The 18,825-nt window shown below is 39.5% G+C and overlaps 3 protein-coding genes across 10 annotated transcripts in view; 2 read left to right on the top strand and 1 right to left on the bottom strand.

The window, feature by feature from the left end:
- The first annotated feature begins 507 nt into the window (after nt 1–507).
- Nucleotides 508–7,261, top strand: fbxo31 (F-box protein 31). Of its 2 annotated transcripts, XM_063904060.1 has the most exons (10): nt 508–1,024; nt 2,453–2,524; nt 3,134–3,220; nt 3,914–3,990; nt 4,353–4,520; nt 4,677–4,751; nt 4,876–4,985; nt 5,224–5,377; nt 5,656–6,029; nt 6,653–7,261. In XM_063904060.1, exons 1-10 carry the CDS (start codon nt 601–603, stop codon nt 6,873–6,875), a joined length of 1,764 nt encoding a protein of 587 aa, XP_063760130.1. In that variant the 5' UTR covers nt 508–600; the 3' UTR covers nt 6,876–7,261. The 2 variants fall into 2 exon arrangements, with proteins under 2 accessions (XP_063760130.1, XP_063760138.1); XM_063904068.1 differs by lacking the exon at nt 3,134–3,220 and having other exon boundaries at nt 509–1,024.
- Nucleotides 7,262–8,765: 1,504 nt separating this feature from the next.
- ces2b (carboxylesterase 2b) lies at nt 8,766–12,570 on the bottom strand. The gene is made up of 13 exons (XM_063904080.1): nt 12,320–12,570; nt 11,608–11,800; nt 11,382–11,523; nt 11,083–11,216; nt 10,812–10,965; nt 10,585–10,689; nt 10,396–10,494; nt 10,140–10,283; nt 9,976–10,053; nt 9,742–9,889; nt 9,485–9,634; nt 9,337–9,409; nt 8,766–9,253 (listed from the first exon to the last, which is right to left on the bottom strand). The coding sequence occupies exons 1-13, from the start codon at nt 12,393–12,395 to the stop codon at nt 9,067–9,069; spliced, it is 1,683 nt and encodes a 560-aa protein (XP_063760150.1). The 5' UTR covers nt 12,396–12,570; the 3' UTR covers nt 8,766–9,066.
- Nucleotides 12,571–17,124: 4,554 nt separating this feature from the next.
- banp (BTG3 associated nuclear protein) overlaps nt 17,125–18,825 on the top strand; it is a 33,265-nt gene continuing 31,564 nt past the window's right edge. For 2 of the 7 annotated variants that reach the window (XM_063908621.1, XM_063908583.1), the window contains exon 1: nt 17,291–18,158. The gene's annotated coding sequence lies outside the window, so the exon portion shown is untranslated. The other 5 variants (XM_063908568.1, XM_063908611.1, XM_063908602.1 and 2 more) reach the window with 5 other exon arrangements.

Raw genomic sequence — 18,825 nt, 5'->3', positions numbered from 1 at the left:
GAACCAAGAATTGACCAATCAGCGTCTCCGTATGCCTGGCAACCCTGTGGAAACAGGTGTCGTCCCGTAGATTGAAGGCTTTCTGTATTTGGTTCTCCTAAATTAGCTAATTAAAAAATATATATGAAAACAAACCACTAAATGGTTGTTTAAAAATGTGCGAGTCATGCTTCTTAATGAAAAACATAATTAATCAATTTAAAATAGGTTAATTAACCCGTATTTCCCATAACAAGGTACTTTGTCTGGCTATGTATGTCTGCATAATATGTTTTATAAAACGTACTGTTTGAAGTGCATGTGTGCAATTATGATAGTCATTTACATATGTTCCCCAATAAAGCATAACGTGCAGAAACATCCTTTAAATCTGGATCTTTTGAAGCCAACCCTTTTAGGCAGGGGGGGGGGGGGGGGGGGTAAGATAAGTTGCTACCTTTAGATATACAGTCTATGGTTGCTACGCTGTTTACGTGCACTGAAGTGACGTAGGGAGGAATGTTTCTGCCCATGCTCACAAGGCCAGGAGTAGATGAGCCAGACTGCTGCAGCTGATAGATATGTTGTAGTGATGTAATGTTGCCTGTTTGGTGACTACCGATGGCTGTCTGTGCCAGGCTCTGCGGAGTGGGTCAGTCGCGGAGGTGCCGGCGGCGACAGCGGCAAAACCAGCAGGATCAGGGGAGCGATTCCGACATGGACGAGGAAGAAGAGGAGCGGATCGTGGGTCTGAAGCAGGGCGACGCTGGCGGCAGCGGCGGAGGCCTGGAGAGAGGCGCCGCCACTGCAGGGCCGAGTGACGCTTGCGAAAATGGCAGCGGTCATGTCAACAGAGGAGGCTCTCTGGATAGCACTAGCAGAGGACCTCCACGCCCGCAATCATTGGCGGATTTACCGCCGGAGCTTTTAGTGGAAACGTTCTCCTTGCTTCCTGGAACTGCACTTCCGAATGTCGCCCTCGTATGCAAGAAGTTCAGACAAATTCTTAACACAGAAACCATCTGGAGAAGGCGGTGCATGGAAGGTACATATAGCGATAAGTGGGCATAGAGATACTTTTAACGCTATAATTGTACAGTAAGCGTGGTGTATTGTTCATATAAATTGACCAGGCCATATATATTCCCTTTTTGTCGACAGATTATTTGTGCCAGGCTTGGTGGCAAGCTCTGGTTCCTGGTAAATGTGTTCCCCTAAAAGCATTTGTATTGATCTGTTTGGGAACTGCAAAGAGGAAATAACCCCAGCCTCTGCATCTTAAGTAAAGTGCTGCTGTAAAACATAGATAATGGCCTCTTACTGGTATAGGGCCAGCCACTCTGTGCAACCGAAGAGACTGTTGATGCAGGGCGGTCCTAACCCTTTTTGGGGCCTGGTGCATTATTATTATGATCACCACCGCCTGCCCATGTTGTTAGTCAGGGGACTGCACTATCGCAGGGTTGAACAACTTAGTCAACATAATAAGATGTTCAAAGCAAAATGTAAAGATGCGCTGCTACACCAAAAATAAGTAATACAGAATCAGAAGTACTTTATTTATCCCAACTGGGAATTTCTTTCGTCAGAAATACCAGAATATTTTTTTCCAATCAATTCATTTTTCGAAAGTATGAGTGGGCAGTACCAAATTAATCCTCTATTGTGACATAGGCTATGTTGCAATATACATTTTAGGGAAAATCAAACGTTTCCAAAAAAAAGTTGTTAATGGATAAAATAACCACACAAAGATCAACATTGCTATTTAGCAGTTCTTCTCATTAACGTGCAACATTGCCCACAATATATAAAAGAGCGTAATGGGATAAATGGGATCAATACCATTAAAAAAAACTTGACAGTACACACATTAATAATTATTGCATCCCAAGCCATACTTAGAATAATTAAAATATTAGTTATTTGCTCATTCCAGATTCTCTTGTGTGAGAGTGCACTGGTTTTATAGGTTGCATCATATTATGAATTTAATTTTGAATGCCAAACAATGGATCTCTGTTATCTGACGTTTGGTGCACTGTGAGTTTTGAGTTTCAAAAACATGAGCAGTTTGCCAGGGTCTACACTGTAAAGGAATCAGGGAGTCAGGAAACTGAAGGCGGTGTATGGTGGCAGCTAAGTTCACTTGTGCCTCAAGCCAGCTGTGTGTTGAATTTTGTGAATCATTGTGAATCTGGCTCAGATCTGCTTATCTGAGTCTGCTGACTGAAGTGCAAGCGTGGTCCGTCCATTTTGCTGGCTGCTTTGCGAATTTCCTGTTTCACAGCTCTTTGTTTATTGCTACAACATTAGTCAGAGTTAATCTGACTGCAGTCATTATTAAGTGTTGTGATTTTACATTAATCTAACATAATATAGAAACAATTTGATACAGATACCTTGGAAAATAGCATCACCAAATGAAATGTATTGTTAATCGCTCATTTTGTCTTGCCTTCTCTCTTTGCAGAGTTTGGTATGAAGGAAGATCTGAGGAAGATGGAAGTGGGCGGTGTATCTAGCCGGGACCTTTATGTTAAACGTGAGTTTGACTGATTTAATAAAACAGCTGTCATTTCCCCATTGACATGATCTAATTAAGTATTTGGTTCCTTCTTACTCTATAGAGGCCTTTTAGTTAGTTTGTAAGTTAAATGTTCATCATCTATTTACAATACAACACATTGTATATCACTTAACCACATTAAAAGTGATTAAGTGATACTTAATCATTATATAAATAAAATATATATAAATAAATAAAATAGCAATAGCAATGTGACAAAATAAACATAAATCTAATATAATAAATAGTAAATGGACTGTACTTATATAGCGCTTTATAAGTCATTCACCCATTCACACTCATTCGTACACGAACACGCTCATATTTTTTTGTGTATGTGGGTTAGGTGTCAGGTACAGCCTTTTGTAATGGTCTCTCACATATGTTCTTCATTTGTTTATCAGCAGAGATTTTGAGTTTATTTTCAAATACCAGTTTCTGCAAAACACACCAGTCAAAGTGGTGGCACCTGTCGGCTCTTTGATAAGATTCTGGCACATTACTGCATTCACATAGAACTTGCGCTGGGCTGAGCCCGCCTCGATCCATGGCTGCTCTACATATGGCTGTGTTGTGCCTATCCAGGTGTCAACCCACGGGTGAAATCAGGGCGCTTTATGAAGCTTCTCCCGGACTACGAGCACATGGACTATAGAGACGTGTACACACACTGTATGTACAATGGCCTCAGCGTGGATGGCCGCAGCATAAGGGGCTGTGTGAGTGGGACTTATTGATTTAATTTGTAAGCAAGCAGCTGCAGCAGTGTTTTTCATCCCATATGTTAACAGTGATCTTGTTTATAACTTAGGGATGCACAACATGGAATTTTACTTTTTTTCTTCAATTACTTGTTATGACCTGTTTTTTCTAATGGACTATTAGGTTTAAATAAGATTAGAGATATTTTTGTTTAAAAAAAAGTGCTTAATCAGTAGTATACTAGTAAAGTATATAGAACAGCTAAGACAGATAATTAATTTGTTATTATTTCCTTATTGGGATAGTACAAAATAATCTTAGTTCCCCATTATCAGACAAAAATGTATTGTCCTGAGACATATATATTGATAATTCTCCTCAGCACTGTTTGCTTTCATATTAAGTGTGAAATGGGAGGCCGTATTATTTGGTGTGCTGTGTGTTGTTGGGACTGTCTGACAGGAGCGTGTTCAATAACTTTCTTCCTTTTGGGTTTGCAACTCGTACACTCTATCTGGACAGATTAAACTGACATTTGAATCCGCGGACTCTAACCTAACCTCTTGTATTTGTTACCCTGCGCACGGTGTAGCTCGTAGTAAAGCATGGGTGTTGCATTTCAGAAACTCTAGTATGGTGTGATGTTGTGCTCTTGTGTTGCAGTGCTTCACCCATACAGACAGATCTTGGGTTTATGGCAGCCTGACATAGGGCCTTATGGTGGATTGCTTAACGTTGTGGTAAGTAGTGTTTCTCAATTGAGACGTATGCATTTAAAAGATAGTAATCAGTGTGCACTTTGTTGCTTTCTTTTGAAGTAACTGATTTATAATGCAGCAGTAGTCAGCTTTTAATCTCCTGTCAGGAAGTGGCTTTAATGGCTGATACATTATTAAAAGTCTTATTTTCACGGGTCTCCGGATTGCTCAATGGTTGGAGCTGGGGGCCCATATGCTGCCTCCGCTGCCCATTGCGCAGGTTTGACTCTGGCTTTAGGAACTATCAGACAATGTCTTACCCTCTTTCTCCCTCCTTTCAAAATTGTATCCGTCACTAAAGGAACCCAAAATGTATTTTAAAATATTTCTAAATGTTCACTTAGGTTGATGGACTGTTCATCCTCGGCTGGATGTATTTACCTCCTCATGACCCACGGGTGGAGGATCCCATGAGAAGAAGACCACTCTTCCGTATCCATTTGTTGGAGAGCAAAAAGGCCACTGTGGAGTGTATGTATGGACACAAGGGTCCCCACAAAGGAGACATACAGGTGAGGGATTACCCAGACAAAAACTTTTTGTGCACCAAAGAAATGTGCAGCTCTACATACTTTGGATGTTTGTGTAGCTTTCCTAATTAAGTGTAAGGTTGGATCTAAATAAAGCATATCAGATTTTAAATTTTTGTCATATTCTGTTATTTTAAGACTGGGAAGAAGGATGAATTTTCAACAAAGTGTAACCAGACTGATCACCACCGCATGCCAGGGGGCAGACAGGAGGTAAGGAAGCTTTTTGTAGCTGAAACATGTTCTTATTCATGCTGCCATGTACTTGATATTGTTGAAATCAAAATAATGTTACCGGCATTCTACTGATTCCTCTCATTTGTGTGTGCACGTGTAGGAGTTCAGGACATGGTTGGAGGAAGAATGGGGCCGGACGCTAGAAGAAATCTTCCATGAGCACATGCAGGAGCTCATCCTGATGAAGTTCATTTATACCAGTCAATATGAGTATGAGTCTCTTTGTTCAATTTGTAGCTGTTATAAGTTAAACAATAATTACAAGAATGGTTTATGGGTGGAAAAATAACTCATCAATTTAATTCAGGTACGGCTGTGGCTAAAGATTGAAAGCGATTCATCATGTGAATTACATATTTTCAAAAACCTACAGTTAATTTTTAACAATAAATAGTGGCCAAAGAATGATTTTTTTACACATGTTGTCTTGTCTGTTTTGTTTTGAAAGTAACTGCTTGACATACCGGAGGATCTACCTTCCACCTACAATGCCCTCTGACCTGCTGCACCCAGGCCTTTTCAAAGGCACCTACGGCAGTCATGGCTTGGAGATTGTCATGCTCAGTTTCCACGGGAATTCTGCAAGAGCCACCAAACTCACTGTAAGTTAGTGGAGGTGCATTATCAGGAGCTAGGCTTGTCTTGAAAATAAATCTCATTAATGGAAGGTTTTTCTGCCTAACAGAAATGTCCTCTTGCACGTTGATTAGTGTTGGGCAATTTTTATACCAATATTGTGATACTAGACTAGACATTGTATTCAATTTTTTTTCAATCTTTTGAATAGAACGATCACACTATTTTGACCTAGAGGATATAATATTAACCCACAAAATGAGTCAGCTAGTGTTTAAATTGATAATTGTACTCCTTCCTGCAGGGAGACCCCAATGTTCCTGCAGGGCAGCTCACTCTGGATGTTGACCTGAGTCGACCTGTGGTCCTTCCAGACTTAGAGCACCAGCGCAATATAGAGGAGCTGTCCCGGTTGGTACTAGGAGTACACGAGGAAGTCCAGAGGGAACAACAACAACAACAACAACAACAACAACAGGCCATGGACACTTCATTGGCAGAGGGGGCCTGCAGTGATGTCGCCGCAGCAGAAGGTGTGGAGCCAGAGCCAGTCACCGGTACAGACAGCTCCCAGCCTGGCCCCAGCAGCAGCAGCAGCACTCTTGAAGCCCAGCCCTTTGTCCTGCCTTTGGGCGTTATGGCTCGCAACGAGGTCTACCCTCGCACATGCAGGAAATGGTAAGAACTCCGCTGTATAGAAAACTGCATACTGTGTGAATTCCAAGTAAATGTGGATTGATTGTTGCTGCCTTCGCTCCAGTTACAGTGGTGTCAGACACAGTGTGTCTATTGTTTCAGAACAGGCTGAAATTATATTGGCCTCCAATGAATGCTTGTCAGTATGCTTGTTAAATGTTGGTAACAACATTTGGTGTGAGGGGGGAAAAAAAAGCACAACCAGAATTGTAGACAGTTTATATATTACACTCCAAATTACAGGCAAAACAAAAATCCCCTAACACAACAGAATACCATAAAATAATCTCACCCTAACCACTAAATGGTCCAAAACATTTAATATATTTCTGTCTGTCTGTCTGTCTGTCTGTCTGTCTGTCTGTCTGTCTGTCTGTCTGTCTGTCTGTCTGTCTGTCTGTCTGTCTGTCTGTCTGTCTGTCTAATCTAGTCAGCTTCAGGAGACTATTATTATCAAGAAAGTTGCAAAAAACTTTATTAGTGATAATTGTTAAAGCAGAATACTGCATTTCTTAGCATCTGTTATTGGTTAATTTTCTCCCTGTTTGATACATTGAGATTGATGTCCTATGAAGTAGTGATTGATTGATGTTTCTCCATTTCAGCTTCTATGGGACAGGCCTGATCGCTGGGCATGGCTTTACAAGTCCGGAGCGCACCCCGGGGCTCTTTGTGCTTTTTGATGCAGACCGTTTTGGTTTCATCTGGTTGGAGTTGAAGTCTTTCAGTCTGTACAGTCGCCTGACGGACCACCTAGCTCATTCTCACGCCCCAAACATGGAGCGATTTGAGGCCATGCTGTGCAACATGCAGTCCTGGACATCCTGATGCACAATGTTTTTAGTCTCGCTCCACAATACAATGCATAATAACAACCAGTTGACACAAATCACCTCTGTCCTCAGCTGACAGAACATCATATCACGATATCTCATGACCTTAACTCACGTTCGAGATATATGTTTCACAAACATGGGTCTAATTAAGCTAGTTATGTCACCTCATGAATTGTATCACTTCACCTCAATATGACCTTTATCGTCCAGTGAACAACTCACATATTAACCTTCTTAAATTAATTTATTTATTCCCTGCAGGTGAAAAATGATAACTCGTACCACTTATAAAGTATCAAACTGTACGTGCCTCTGATTCTAAAACCATGTCTGTACTTGATAGTGCTTGAAGACAATAAAGGTGTCCAATGTATTCTACTATATAGCATTATAGTGAGTTCAGTACCCAACATGTTTAACTGCATGTTGCTTTTTCTTAAGATCTTATCGCATCTCACTCTCACTCTCATTCTTTATTTTCATTGAACAGCATGTGTTGATTTTTATATTTTTTTGCTTTAAAAAAAGACAGCTTCTCAGGTGTTTTTCCTCATAGCCACAAGTCAGTGAAAAACAGGACTTGATGTGTATAAAAAAAATGTATGAAGTTACATTCATTTGAGCAATTTTTCCAATAGAAATACTTTTCTAACAATTGACAAGAGAGCATTTGTCGTCTCATCAAACACTGTAGCTACATCATGCAGTTTTACCCTTTGATAGAGACGTGCTCTTGCTTTTGGTTTGACATCAAACATACCTTTTAATGTCACCTCACTTGACAATAGTATTATGTAAGTTGGAAAAATGTATTGTACTGCAATAGAATAACATAACCTAAACATAAGCTGATCACAAATAAAACAATTATACAGTTTTGTGCTTATATAATGATGGTTTAAAACTTCTCTTACCTTTGAAATGTATTGCATTTGTTGTTCGTTTAAATGGCTGACGTAACGTTTGCCTGGCTTTATACCTGCAAATCTATTCCTTCCAGTTTTCCAATTAATTTTGAACTTGATTCCAGACTAGCTGAACATTAAACAAACAGCTCAGTGCATCTCAAAGAACCAAGTAAGTGTTTGTGTGTCTCATTACGGCCTGAAGGTGTTGCCCAGTAGCTTTCTTACTCCAAGTGCACTTTTCTGGGCAGTATTGCGAAACATTCAAAACCACTGGCCAGCACTTTTGTATTAGACTGCAGCTTCACTAACATTTGCAAAAAAAAATTGTCTGCTAATGCATTGTCAACTTAAATGTATTTTGTTTTACGAGTTTCCTCTCAATTGTTTTGCTATGTCTGTACACCCTCTGTACTCTGCTGTTTGAATGATTTGCCTTTGGAAAATGTTTTGCTTTGTACTATTTTCAATGCGATACACCTGATTTTGGCGAAATGTTCAGGGAGCTTTCGGCTTGAGCGCTCTTCTCAGTAAAAAAACTAATAAAAAAACTGAAAAAAACCTTTTTGTAGACTGTATTTCTCCTGTGTTTTGTATGCGTTTTAAATTGCTCTGATGCCATAAATCTGTTCTCAACTATAATTTTAGAGGATAATCTCCCTCCAGTACCACAGATAATTCTTGGTTATAATGTCATAAAATGCTGCCCTTAACACAACCTCTATCACACAAGGCCTGGTCGCTATAAATCCCAAGTAACCAATGTCTACTTTTCATACCTCAGTGTTGGACATACTAGGACAAGTAGTGGTTTTGGACCTGGCTCCACCTTAAACCTTTCACACCTACATCCAGCGTGTGTCTTTTGTGTGTGTGTTTCTTTCGTGTGAATTGAGAATGAAAACGGTTTGACATACAGAATACGGTAATGACTCAGACGACACATAACTCCGTAGTACAAAGTTACACACGGAAGATTCAGAAGATTTTTGTTTTATGTGGTAATCAAGATTATGAAGTGCATTTCACAGAGTAGAAGTATCCCTCAAATTCAGGTGCACCCCCCCGCTCAAGATTTCATCTTAGGCTATCACCTGAAACTATCTAAAATAAAAGGTGTTTACCCACCATTAAAACATTTTAGTTCAACTGTGGAATCCTAAAAACATTTTTAAGGATCTCATTCCCAAATTGTATACGAGCCGTAAGGGCGCTTTGTGGTTAACAATGGAATCATTAAAACTAAAAATGATGGAGAGAAAGGTGGCAGAGACTGTTCTACAGCTCGTTGCGCTCCATCTTCTCTTTGTGTTGTCGAACCTTCTCTGGGAGAGTCTGAGTCATGAAGACAAACCGGTTCTTCCTAAGGTGCTGGCCGGCTACCTGCTCCTTTATATCAAGTGACAAGTATCCTTCTTCTACGCCGTACTTTGGCCAGGGGGCAAGCCCATCCCCATTAGGAGACCTTAGCAAACACACACAAACAGAGTTATAAAAACAGTCTTATCTCCTTGTGTATGTTATCTTTTAATGAAGGTAAATTCCTACCCCGTGTGAGCGAAGTTGCTCCAGTAGCTCATCATGGTTCTGCTGAACTGCTCCTCCTCTTCAGTGCAAGGCTCTAAAATGTTGATAGTTTGTTAAAACACTCTGCAGATCTCTGGTACCAGAAAAGTGATTTTTATATTTCACATACCGGATAATTTGACATGTTTAGTTGTAAAGCATAATCCGAGAACTGTAAAGATCTCATCTCCATGGTCACTCCCAACAAAGCTTGGCCTTTTTGCTTTCAGGATTTTTAGAGGATACTGGTACTCATAAAGGTATACATCAGCACCTGCATCTATTAATAAATTGTACACAAAATATTTTGTTTATAAAAGTGTGTTGCAATGAATATTTAAAAAGGGTTCCTCAAAAACATTTGTAAAACAATAAAATATAAAATACCTCTGTGGGCAGTAGCGGTCTTAATGGCAGGAATGTTGAAAATGATATCCCCTAACAGCTCAGTGATCCCATCTCTATTTTTCACACGATCTTCACCCGTTCCAATATATTCATCTAATATTAAATCTCTAAGGATTGCATCTTCGGGCTGGAGAAAATGAACAAACCAACTGTCAAAGAAGTGTCAACCTGATGTATATTGTACATTGAAATGTCCACAACAGTCTGCCTTACATTAGGGAAGAAGAAGTGCAGAAAGTTCATGAAATGCTCCCGATCAATCCCCTCTGTCCAGTTTGGAGGAACAAAAAACTAAGGGGAGACAATTACGTTATTAGACAAGCACAGAGACAACACATTATCATGTTTTCATGTGCTAATTTAGCAATTGGACTTACATTAGCAAGCATCCAGCCCCCTTCATCATTATTAATGCCTGTCATGAATGGTACAGTAAGAACTTCATGTGTACGGAACAGCTCGTCCACTGTTTTTTTCAGGAAATGTCCATCAATATTTATAGAGATTCTCAAGTTTTTATCCTTAAGAGAAAAATGTGTAAAAGGAAAAGTTGAGATAAGCATAAAACACAATGGAAACGAAGAAGAATATTCCTTTTTATACAAAATCCTATTAAATAAATCAATATCTCACCTTTGCCAAAGCCTCAATAGTGTTTATGTCAAGGCTCTTCATGCAATCAGCGATCTTCTCTGTGCTTTCCAGGCTACAGCCAGATGAATTTGCCACCATCTGAGGAGATATATTTGGGATCCATCTCAACGACTTAGAAAAAGAAACGTGTTTTGCAATGAAGAATGTTTACACACAATTAAAATTCACCTGTGCTACTGGCAGAGGATCATTCACAAAAATAGCATCCATTCCCGCGGTGCCACTCTCAGCAATGGCACGGTGGAATAGGCCATCAGACAACGGCGAGAGAAGCTGTTGATTCAACAAACAAAATTGAAGGTTCTGTTGACAGTTGTAACTTTGCAGTGATATACTTGTGCAATATTGTATTAAAAAGTGTATTGAAAGTGATGGATCCGCAGATTGATCCTTACCATTAAAGATGCGCTAACTCCTCCAGCAGACTCCCCAAATATTGTAACTAAATCTGGGTTTCCTCCAAAGTTGTGAATGTGCTGCTGGATCCACCTCAGAGCTTCTACCTGGTCCAACATGCCAAAGTTCCCAGAAATGTGTTCATCTCCAGTGCTGGAAGGGCATACAATTATTCTGTTTTACATACTGCTCAGATAAAATCAAAAGTAGTAAGATATATTTTTTAGTATGTTCAATCTAACTCTTTTTAGTGATATGAGTGGTTTTAACCTGAGAAAGCCCAGAAGTCCCAAACGGTACTGGATCAGAACTATAACCATATCCTGGTAAGCAGCCAGAGCGGAGCCATCATACACAGAAGCTGACCCTAAAACAAACCCTCCACCATGAATCCAGACCATGACCTGGAAAGTTAATGAAAGCCCTTAAAAAAGACTTTAATCTGACTAGATAATAAAACAGATAGTGACATTAGTCCCTTTGGAGTCTAGTTTAAAAATACCCACATTGTCCGAACCTGAACTAACTAAGAAACTGAGAGACATCCCTCACAACATGTAGCAACTTACTGGAAGCTTGGCATCGGGATTTCTGTCGGCAGGGGTGTAAATGTTGAGGTAAAGGCAGTCCTCTGAAATGTCTGGCACATCTACCAACATGCCACCAAGTTTTTCTAACAAATCTATGATAATTTGTCTATCTTGAACACACCTGAAAAAGAAATATGGTTTTCGGTGAGTATTGAGTATAATTTTAAAGTAAGGTAAGCGACACCTGTAGCATGTGGGGACTTACATGGGTGGCTGCTTTGTGGCGTCTCTCACTCCTTCCCATCCCTCCACAGGCTGGGGGGCAGCCAGTCTCAGAGCAGGGGCCACAGGTGGCTTGGCAAATGGGACACCTACGTAGGCATGGACCCCATTCTCCTTCCCCTTGACACTCAGAGTCTGACCTCTCAGACTCCCCAGCTTGGTGTGGACTTCAGGTGCTGTCAGGATATTAGGACTGACTGAATCTCAATGTCACGCAAATGATCAGTTTAACATTGTGTTATAGCTATGTAGTGCCTATACACTGTTGCCCATAACGTTGGAATCATTTTGTTTTCAGACACATTCCTCTTTTTTTCCTATTTAATTTTCACAGTGATATGTTTGGAAGAGATTGATCCAGAACCGAAAATTCAACTCACTTTGGAAACAATTAGTTTAAAGTCATCTTATCCTACATTTATACGCATGAACTATGCTCCTTATTTGCTCTTTGGAAGAGGTGTTTAACCTTTGGATCTATTTCAGTATGTGGGGCAAAAGGTACACTCGATTGAGGCGTAGGAAAATGCAAACAGGTAACTTACAGTCAAAGGCCTTTTGAAATACATTAAAATAAGGTCTACTATAACTTCATTAGGCCTGTGCTATCCAGACTAACGTGCAGTCAGATCCACATCTAAAAGTGTTGCCAAGGAATGTATTATGCAAAGCAAAAATTATTCACTTTCACTTACCCTGTGGATCTGCAGCAACATAGAGAAATAACACAGACGTTAGAAAGAACAAAGTTTGTTTCGCACGGGACGTCATGATGATCGTCTCTGCAGGGTCACACACTGTTCGGCTCTGCTGCAGGCAGGAAAGACTTACACAATATGGCACCTCCAAAGAAGCTGTCTTAACTTTGACCAGTGGAATCGCGCAAATATTAACCTGTTACGTGCTGGATAAGGCGTGACTGTTGCTTTTATATCACAGCTCTGGCTATTTACACAAATAAAAAGCAGACTTCCGGACGGATTGACTGGATCAAAGTAAATCAAATAAATCAAAGCATTTTCTCGTATAGACTATCTCTGCTAGTCTGTCCATATTCTATCTAGGCTAATAAGCACTTACTGTATCGAAAACTATCATTTCGTCACCCTCTTAAAATAATTTTCTTTTTGCAAAATGATTTTTTTTGCCTAAATCATCTCCTCATGATGCTGGCCACCTCTGGTAAAATTGCCTACATCCTCAGTTAAACAGATCATGCCATTCTATCCCTTTAGTATAATTGCCTATGTCAAGAGTGTGACTTAGGCAGTTTTATTTTGCCTAAGTCACAAGACAATGTGACTAGCATTTAAGCTTCAGCTGATACTAGAAGAAGACAATTCTACACAGATGCTGAAGTTATTTCCATGATTCAGGGCTCTTCCCATATTGTTAGGTGAAGATGTTTACTATAATATACGCTAAGCTATAAATATTGCATAATGTTTCATGTTTTTATTCAGTCTTTTTAGTTAAAATCAGTTAAGCTAGGAACTAGCTAAAAAGCTAGGAATCCAAGCAGAAACGTCTCAAAGGAATGTCATACAAGAGCAAAGGTGGCAAAGAAATAAGTGCAAAGGCTATGGGTCCTCCCTGCAACTCCAAGTTCTGTCAGCGAGTCTCAACTCGAGACTGCCATGTCCTTACAGAAGAGCAGCGGCAGTGGGTATTTTTACAAGATTTGGGCAATGAACACCTGGGAAGAACGTCGGTTATACGTCACCACTTTGGTCACAAAGGTTAACATAAAGCAAAAAAAAGTTGCAGAGGCATCCCGACGCAATTCATCATTGTCCTACCAACTGAAGCTTGAAGATGGAACAAGTGTTAAAGTGTGCAAGGCACTTTTTTCCTCTACATTTGGTCTCCCTGAAAGAACCATTACAAAATGGCTGAACGACTCCATCGACCCTGAAAAACAAGCAGCAGCGCCGTCTAAATCTGGACCTAAGAGTGGCAAGCAGAAAAAAGGTTGAACCTGATGTCAAGGATTTCATTAAGAACTGGTTGAGGGACCTGCCCAGTGTTAATTCACACTACTGCAGAAGCACAGCTACCTACCAAGACAAGAAGTTCCTTTACCCAGGCACAACCATCTCCCAACTACATCATGAATATCAACAGGCAGCTGCAACTGCTGGAGTGAGGGCTGTTGGAGTCCAATATTTCACAGCTGTGTTCCATGAGGAGAAATATTCCGTATTTATTCCAAGAAAAGATCAGTGTGATGTTTGTGTTTCATTCAAACATGGGAATATCAGTAAGGCTGAATATGACGCACATGTCACCAAGAAGGATGAAGCGAGGCAAGAGAAATCCTGTGACAAGGATTGTGCTAATGAAGAGAAGTCCGTTTGGACAATGGACTTGCAAGCTGTGCTACTGTGTCCAAAAACCCAAGCCAGCAGCCTGTATTACAGAACAAAACTGCAGGTCCATAACTTTACCCTTTTCAACTTGAGATCAAAGGAAGGCTACTGCTATGTTTGGGACGAATCAGAAGGTGACCTGTGTAGCGGGGTATTTGCACATCTTCAGTATCATCATTTTGAAGGTGGGATCAAAGGCCATCCAGAACTCAAGGAGATCATAGTGTGGAGCGACGGTTGTGGTTATCAGAATCGCAATGCATGTGTGGCGAATGCATACTCTGAGCTTGCAAGGAAATATGGGGTACTAATAACACAGAATACCTTGTTGCAGGTCATACACAAATGGAGTGTGACAGCATGCATAGTACTATTGAACGCAAAATAGTTGCAGATATCTTCACCCCAAGAGACTATGTCATTATATTCCAGACTGCAAGAATCAGGCCATCACCTTACCATGTGAAAGTGCTCAAGCACGATGAGTTCCTGAAACTGAATGGATACTACTTCTGTAGCATCAGACCAGGCAAAAAAGCTGGAGACCCGACTGTGCATGACTTGCGGGCTCTTCAGTTTAGCAGTGAAGGCAAGGTACATTTCAAACTGTCCTTCTCAGAAGCCTCTGTGTGGGAAGAACTGCCACAAAGGGTGCAGGTGCCAAATGGGCCAATGGCATGGATACGATTGTTTCCATGTGCTCTGCCAATCAAGGAGACCTCCAGTCAATGAAACCCATCATGCCTGTCAAGTGTCATCACTTCTTTGACAATTTGCCACACTAATAGGCATCAGTCAAGAACCCAGCAAAGAAGAGCTGGAAGGAGAAGTGAAGAAATGCACATGCCTCCTCAGCATTATGTTTAGTTAGTTTGTTAGTTATGCTTTATTCCTGACAGAGTAGAAGGTTTAAAATTGCCTAAGTGACAAAGGCATGTTCGAAAATTTAATTCTGCCATGTTCCATGTTTGACTGACCTTGTTGTTTGTATGTCAATAGACATCTGTTGTTATAACTGTTTCGATTAAAATTGTTGGGAAATATCATATATTCAACAAATGGTTCAGTTTTTTGTGTTTCCTGAACAATCTGAAAAAATGACTTAGGCGATTATTTTAAGAAGGTGACGATTTGTACTTGGAAAGAAGAAGTACAGAAAGAAATGTTGTTTACGACAGTACAATATCTCCCACAAGCCACAGATGGCGCTGTCACATAACTGTGTCCACAGACTAACTGTTGCACCTGACAAGAGGAAACAAGCGAATCCCATCACAAATTTGAAGAAAATAAAATCAGATTATTTTTCACAATTGCCTTAGAATGCTTATTGGATAATGTGTCCCATGTCATATACTCCCTGTATATAGTAATCATTAACGTGTCTATTCAACCACAAGAAGTAGAAAATAAAACATTTCTTGCAATATGATTATCCAAATCCAATATACTGAAACAAAACTCCGGTAACTTTCACATTGACTCGAGACATTATATTTATCAGTGCTCCAAAAGGTCTTCAGTAGGAACTATGACCTACAACATATAGGCATGTGTTTATAATGTGTTTTCTTTATTTATGTACTGGCTTAAGAAGACAACAAAAGTCTTACAATAACATAATCACAAGGTACATCTTTTCACTGAAGTAGGTTTAGCAACTCTTGGTAGAGTGCCTATGCTATAATGAACAGGATAAAATAGGCAATTAATAATAAACAATATACATTTGAATCACATTATATGGTGCCTCCTATTGGCATGGTTGTTCAGATGAACTATACTGGTATATGAAGGTTCAACTCAGGAATGTATAGTTTCAAATCCCAGACGGGTCTACTGCTAGGAAATTATGTCTTAACAGGTTTTTATAAAAAGGATCTGTCTTTAAAAACATACACTAATGGAAATGCTTTGTCAATAAAGTTACGACTGAGTAACTGACGGTAATAATTAATGAACTTATATTTATTATAGCTAACTCTGTGGTGTATAAGTTGGGGTATGAATACTCTTTTACCCAAGTAAATGTAGTAATAACAGAGTAGAAATAGTCTGCTACAGGTAAGTTTTGCAATAATATGAAAGCATCATTTGTAGATGGTAGGGATAGTTTAACTTAACGTACAGTTAACTTCATCTATAATAATAGTCCTATAAACAATAATACATACAAATATAACAGGAAATTGTTGTTGAGGATGGCTCTCTTTCTAAAGTTGTAAAACTATTTACTGATAATCTAAGTATCGCTTAATTTACAATGTTTGCCTCTGAGATGTAGTGGAGTATAGGAAGCCAAAAACATAAAATGGAAATAGTATAGTACACAACATTATACAGTTATTGAATGACAGTAGGAATTTTCAGATCCCCCCCCCCCCCACACACACACACACACACCAGTGAACATCCAGGGAGAGGACATGGAGATTGTGAAATCCTACAAATACCTGGGTGTTCATCTGAACAATAAACTGGACTGGTCCGATAACTCTGCTGCTCTCTACAAGAAGGGACAGAGCAGACTCTTTCTGCTGAGGAGACTGAGGTCAGACTTTGCAACCAGCATGGCCCCTGGTAGACCCCCCATACATACAACAAAAAACAGACTAGTTGTGCAATAACAAATTATGTGCAATATATAAACAGAAATATGCCATTATTAATAACTGTGCAATATTTACCTGGCTGCCATATGTCACTATAGGATGTGTATTTTGTAAATTGTGTTTTTCCTTTATTCTCAATTGCAAATATCCCTTAAGTGCATATTTTCTTTCGTAAAGCTCTCTTTGGCTCTGTTGCTGCTGTAGCAAATTTAAATTTCCCCTGTGTGGGATGAATACAGGGATTCTGATTCAATAGTTATAGTTATGTGTACAAATTAGCTATCATCAGATGATTAACACAACTGTATGCCCACCATTGATAACAGAGTACGACCTTAGACGTTTTTCTCTTCAATTGTGTAGTGTAACTTTAAATGATGAGCATGTCCAGAAATTAAAAGCCTTCTTTTAGTCTATTTAACATGAACACTTAACTATCTTATCAGCCTAAATCCTATCCATGCCACATTTCCTCCTACTATGCAGAAACGTATAAATAACGTTAGGTATGTTATTATGAGTATGTCTCCGGCGGCATGCAGCTCTCTAGCTCCTCTGTGAATGAGCGAGGAACTGCCCATGTGAGGAACAAACGGAGCGAGCGCCCATCTCTCGCGAGGAACGACGCCGTTATCGGAATCCCTACAAACAACACGAGAATTCATCATTCACACGGTAATATAACCCAATCTTACACGGTACATGTGTTGTGTGCCAGCAAGAAGCCGACTCAAAATTATAGTTAATTGTTATTTCTTCAAACACTTTACCATTCTTGTATTACATTTCGGCGGCCTGTAGGCCTTACTAGCAAGCTAACCAGCGCGCTAGCTAAGACTCATTTGCAATGCTTCTGCTTTTAACGTTAGCACGCAAGCTTGCAAATCCGATTTTGTAGTTGTGCTAACTTTGCTAACATTAGCTCGTATCTGTTTCTACTCAGGCTAGCTAGTTAGCTTGACCTAGTACAAGGGTTGCACGTCTTACCGAAATGCTGAAGTAATAACGTTAGCCAGCACAAATCGGATGACATTATATGAAAGTCTACCCATTTTACACGTCAATTTATATATTCTGGTTTGTTTTATTCCACTCACACGTTGTCAACAGACCCCCGCCCAGTTAGTTAGCTGCTAAGCTAGTTAGCTAACCATGAAGCAATCTAAACCAGCAATCCAACATAGTTAACTTAGTCAGGCCAGCAACACCTGATCTTTTCATAGTTTGCCATCTAACTTAAAAGAAGCAGGGTTATACAAAAACAGCTGTAGCTCACACCGACCTTCCAGAGCTACCAAGTTTTACTGAAGCTAACGTCGGCTCTTCATAAAATGCTAGCGGACCGTTTCATGTCATTTGAGCTTGTTGATAATATAATGATAGTAACTATTAATACGACATTGCCCATATATATCTATGATCGATTTCAATGTGCCCATACATGTGAAGAGGAATCCAGGAGAAGGCGGGCATATCATGTATCTGGAAGACGTTACCCAGGACCTTCTCTTTCAACACGGATTTGTGCTCCCTGCCGCTCAAACAGCGTTACTGTAACTGGTGTTTGCCTCCTTGATATATATGCTGTACGCGTGTAAAATTAGCGCATTTGATTAAAGTCATAGTATAAATGACTGAGTTAGAAATTCATGCTTACATCTTCCCACAAATTATAAAGCTAAGGGAATTGTCATTGTAAGTGTATTCCCATGATTTTTCCATAAGTTCACTACCATGGCATTCATGTATGAATTTTTTTGGTAAATTATAATATTTTTTTGGGAGGGGTGTGTACATTGTTTACATACAGTATATTACGTCGATGCGAATGTGCCTCTACTCAGATTAGGGCTATGATTTCATATTTTTACTTGACAAATATAATACAAAATAATTTTGCAACAATTATTATTATTATTATTATTATTTAGGAAAAAAAGGAAAACAAAATCATTCTAAACCATGTTTAACGCTGTTCATTTTTAACATCACAGTTTTTGAAATTACGTGTATAACGTTTTGTCCACTAACTCGGATCAAAGCTCAATTAACTCATAAATCATGGTACCCTCAAATACAGAGAAATTATATAGAATTGCTTACTATTGGGCATTGCAAGAATATTTATGGAAGAAACACCTTCTTTAAAATACCTGAATTGTATAAACAAGATAAATGCATTAATTATTAAATCTATGAGATTGTTTCATTCCTTACACA

Source organism: Eleginops maclovinus, chromosome 2 (assembly GCF_036324505.1).
Source record: "Eleginops maclovinus isolate JMC-PN-2008 ecotype Puerto Natales chromosome 2, JC_Emac_rtc_rv5, whole genome shotgun sequence".
In the NCBI taxonomy this organism is placed as follows: Eukaryota; Metazoa; Chordata; class Actinopteri; order Perciformes; family Eleginopidae; genus Eleginops; species Eleginops maclovinus.
The sequence above is the reverse complement of the archived record's forward strand: the minus strand, read 5'-3'. Positions and strand labels throughout refer to the sequence as shown.

Bases quoted from the DNA above. Each gene is read 5' to 3' on its own strand.
- fbxo31 (XM_063904060.1), top strand. From the start codon at position 601: ATGGCTGTCTGTGCCAGGCTCTGCGGAGTGGGTCAGTCGCGGAGGTGC. The intron at 4,521-4,676 runs GTGAGGGATTAC...TGTTATTTTAAG, and splicing joins CCCACAAAGGAGACATACAG to ACTGGGAAGAAGGATGAATT. The intron at 5,378-5,655 runs GTAAGTTAGTGG...TCCTTCCTGCAG, and splicing joins CAAGAGCCACCAAACTCACT to GGAGACCCCAATGTTCCTGC.
- ces2b (XM_063904080.1), bottom strand. From the start codon at position 12,395: ATGACGTCCCGTGCGAAACAAACTTTGTTCTTTCTAACGTCTGTGTTA. The intron at 11,801-12,319 runs GTAAGTGAAAGT...ATATCCTGACAG, and splicing joins TGTTGCTGCAGATCCACAGG to CACCTGAAGTCCACACCAAG. The intron at 10,284-10,395 runs GTGAGATATTGA...TTTTCTCTTAAG, and splicing joins CTATTGAGGCTTTGGCAAAG to GATAAAAACTTGAGAATCTC.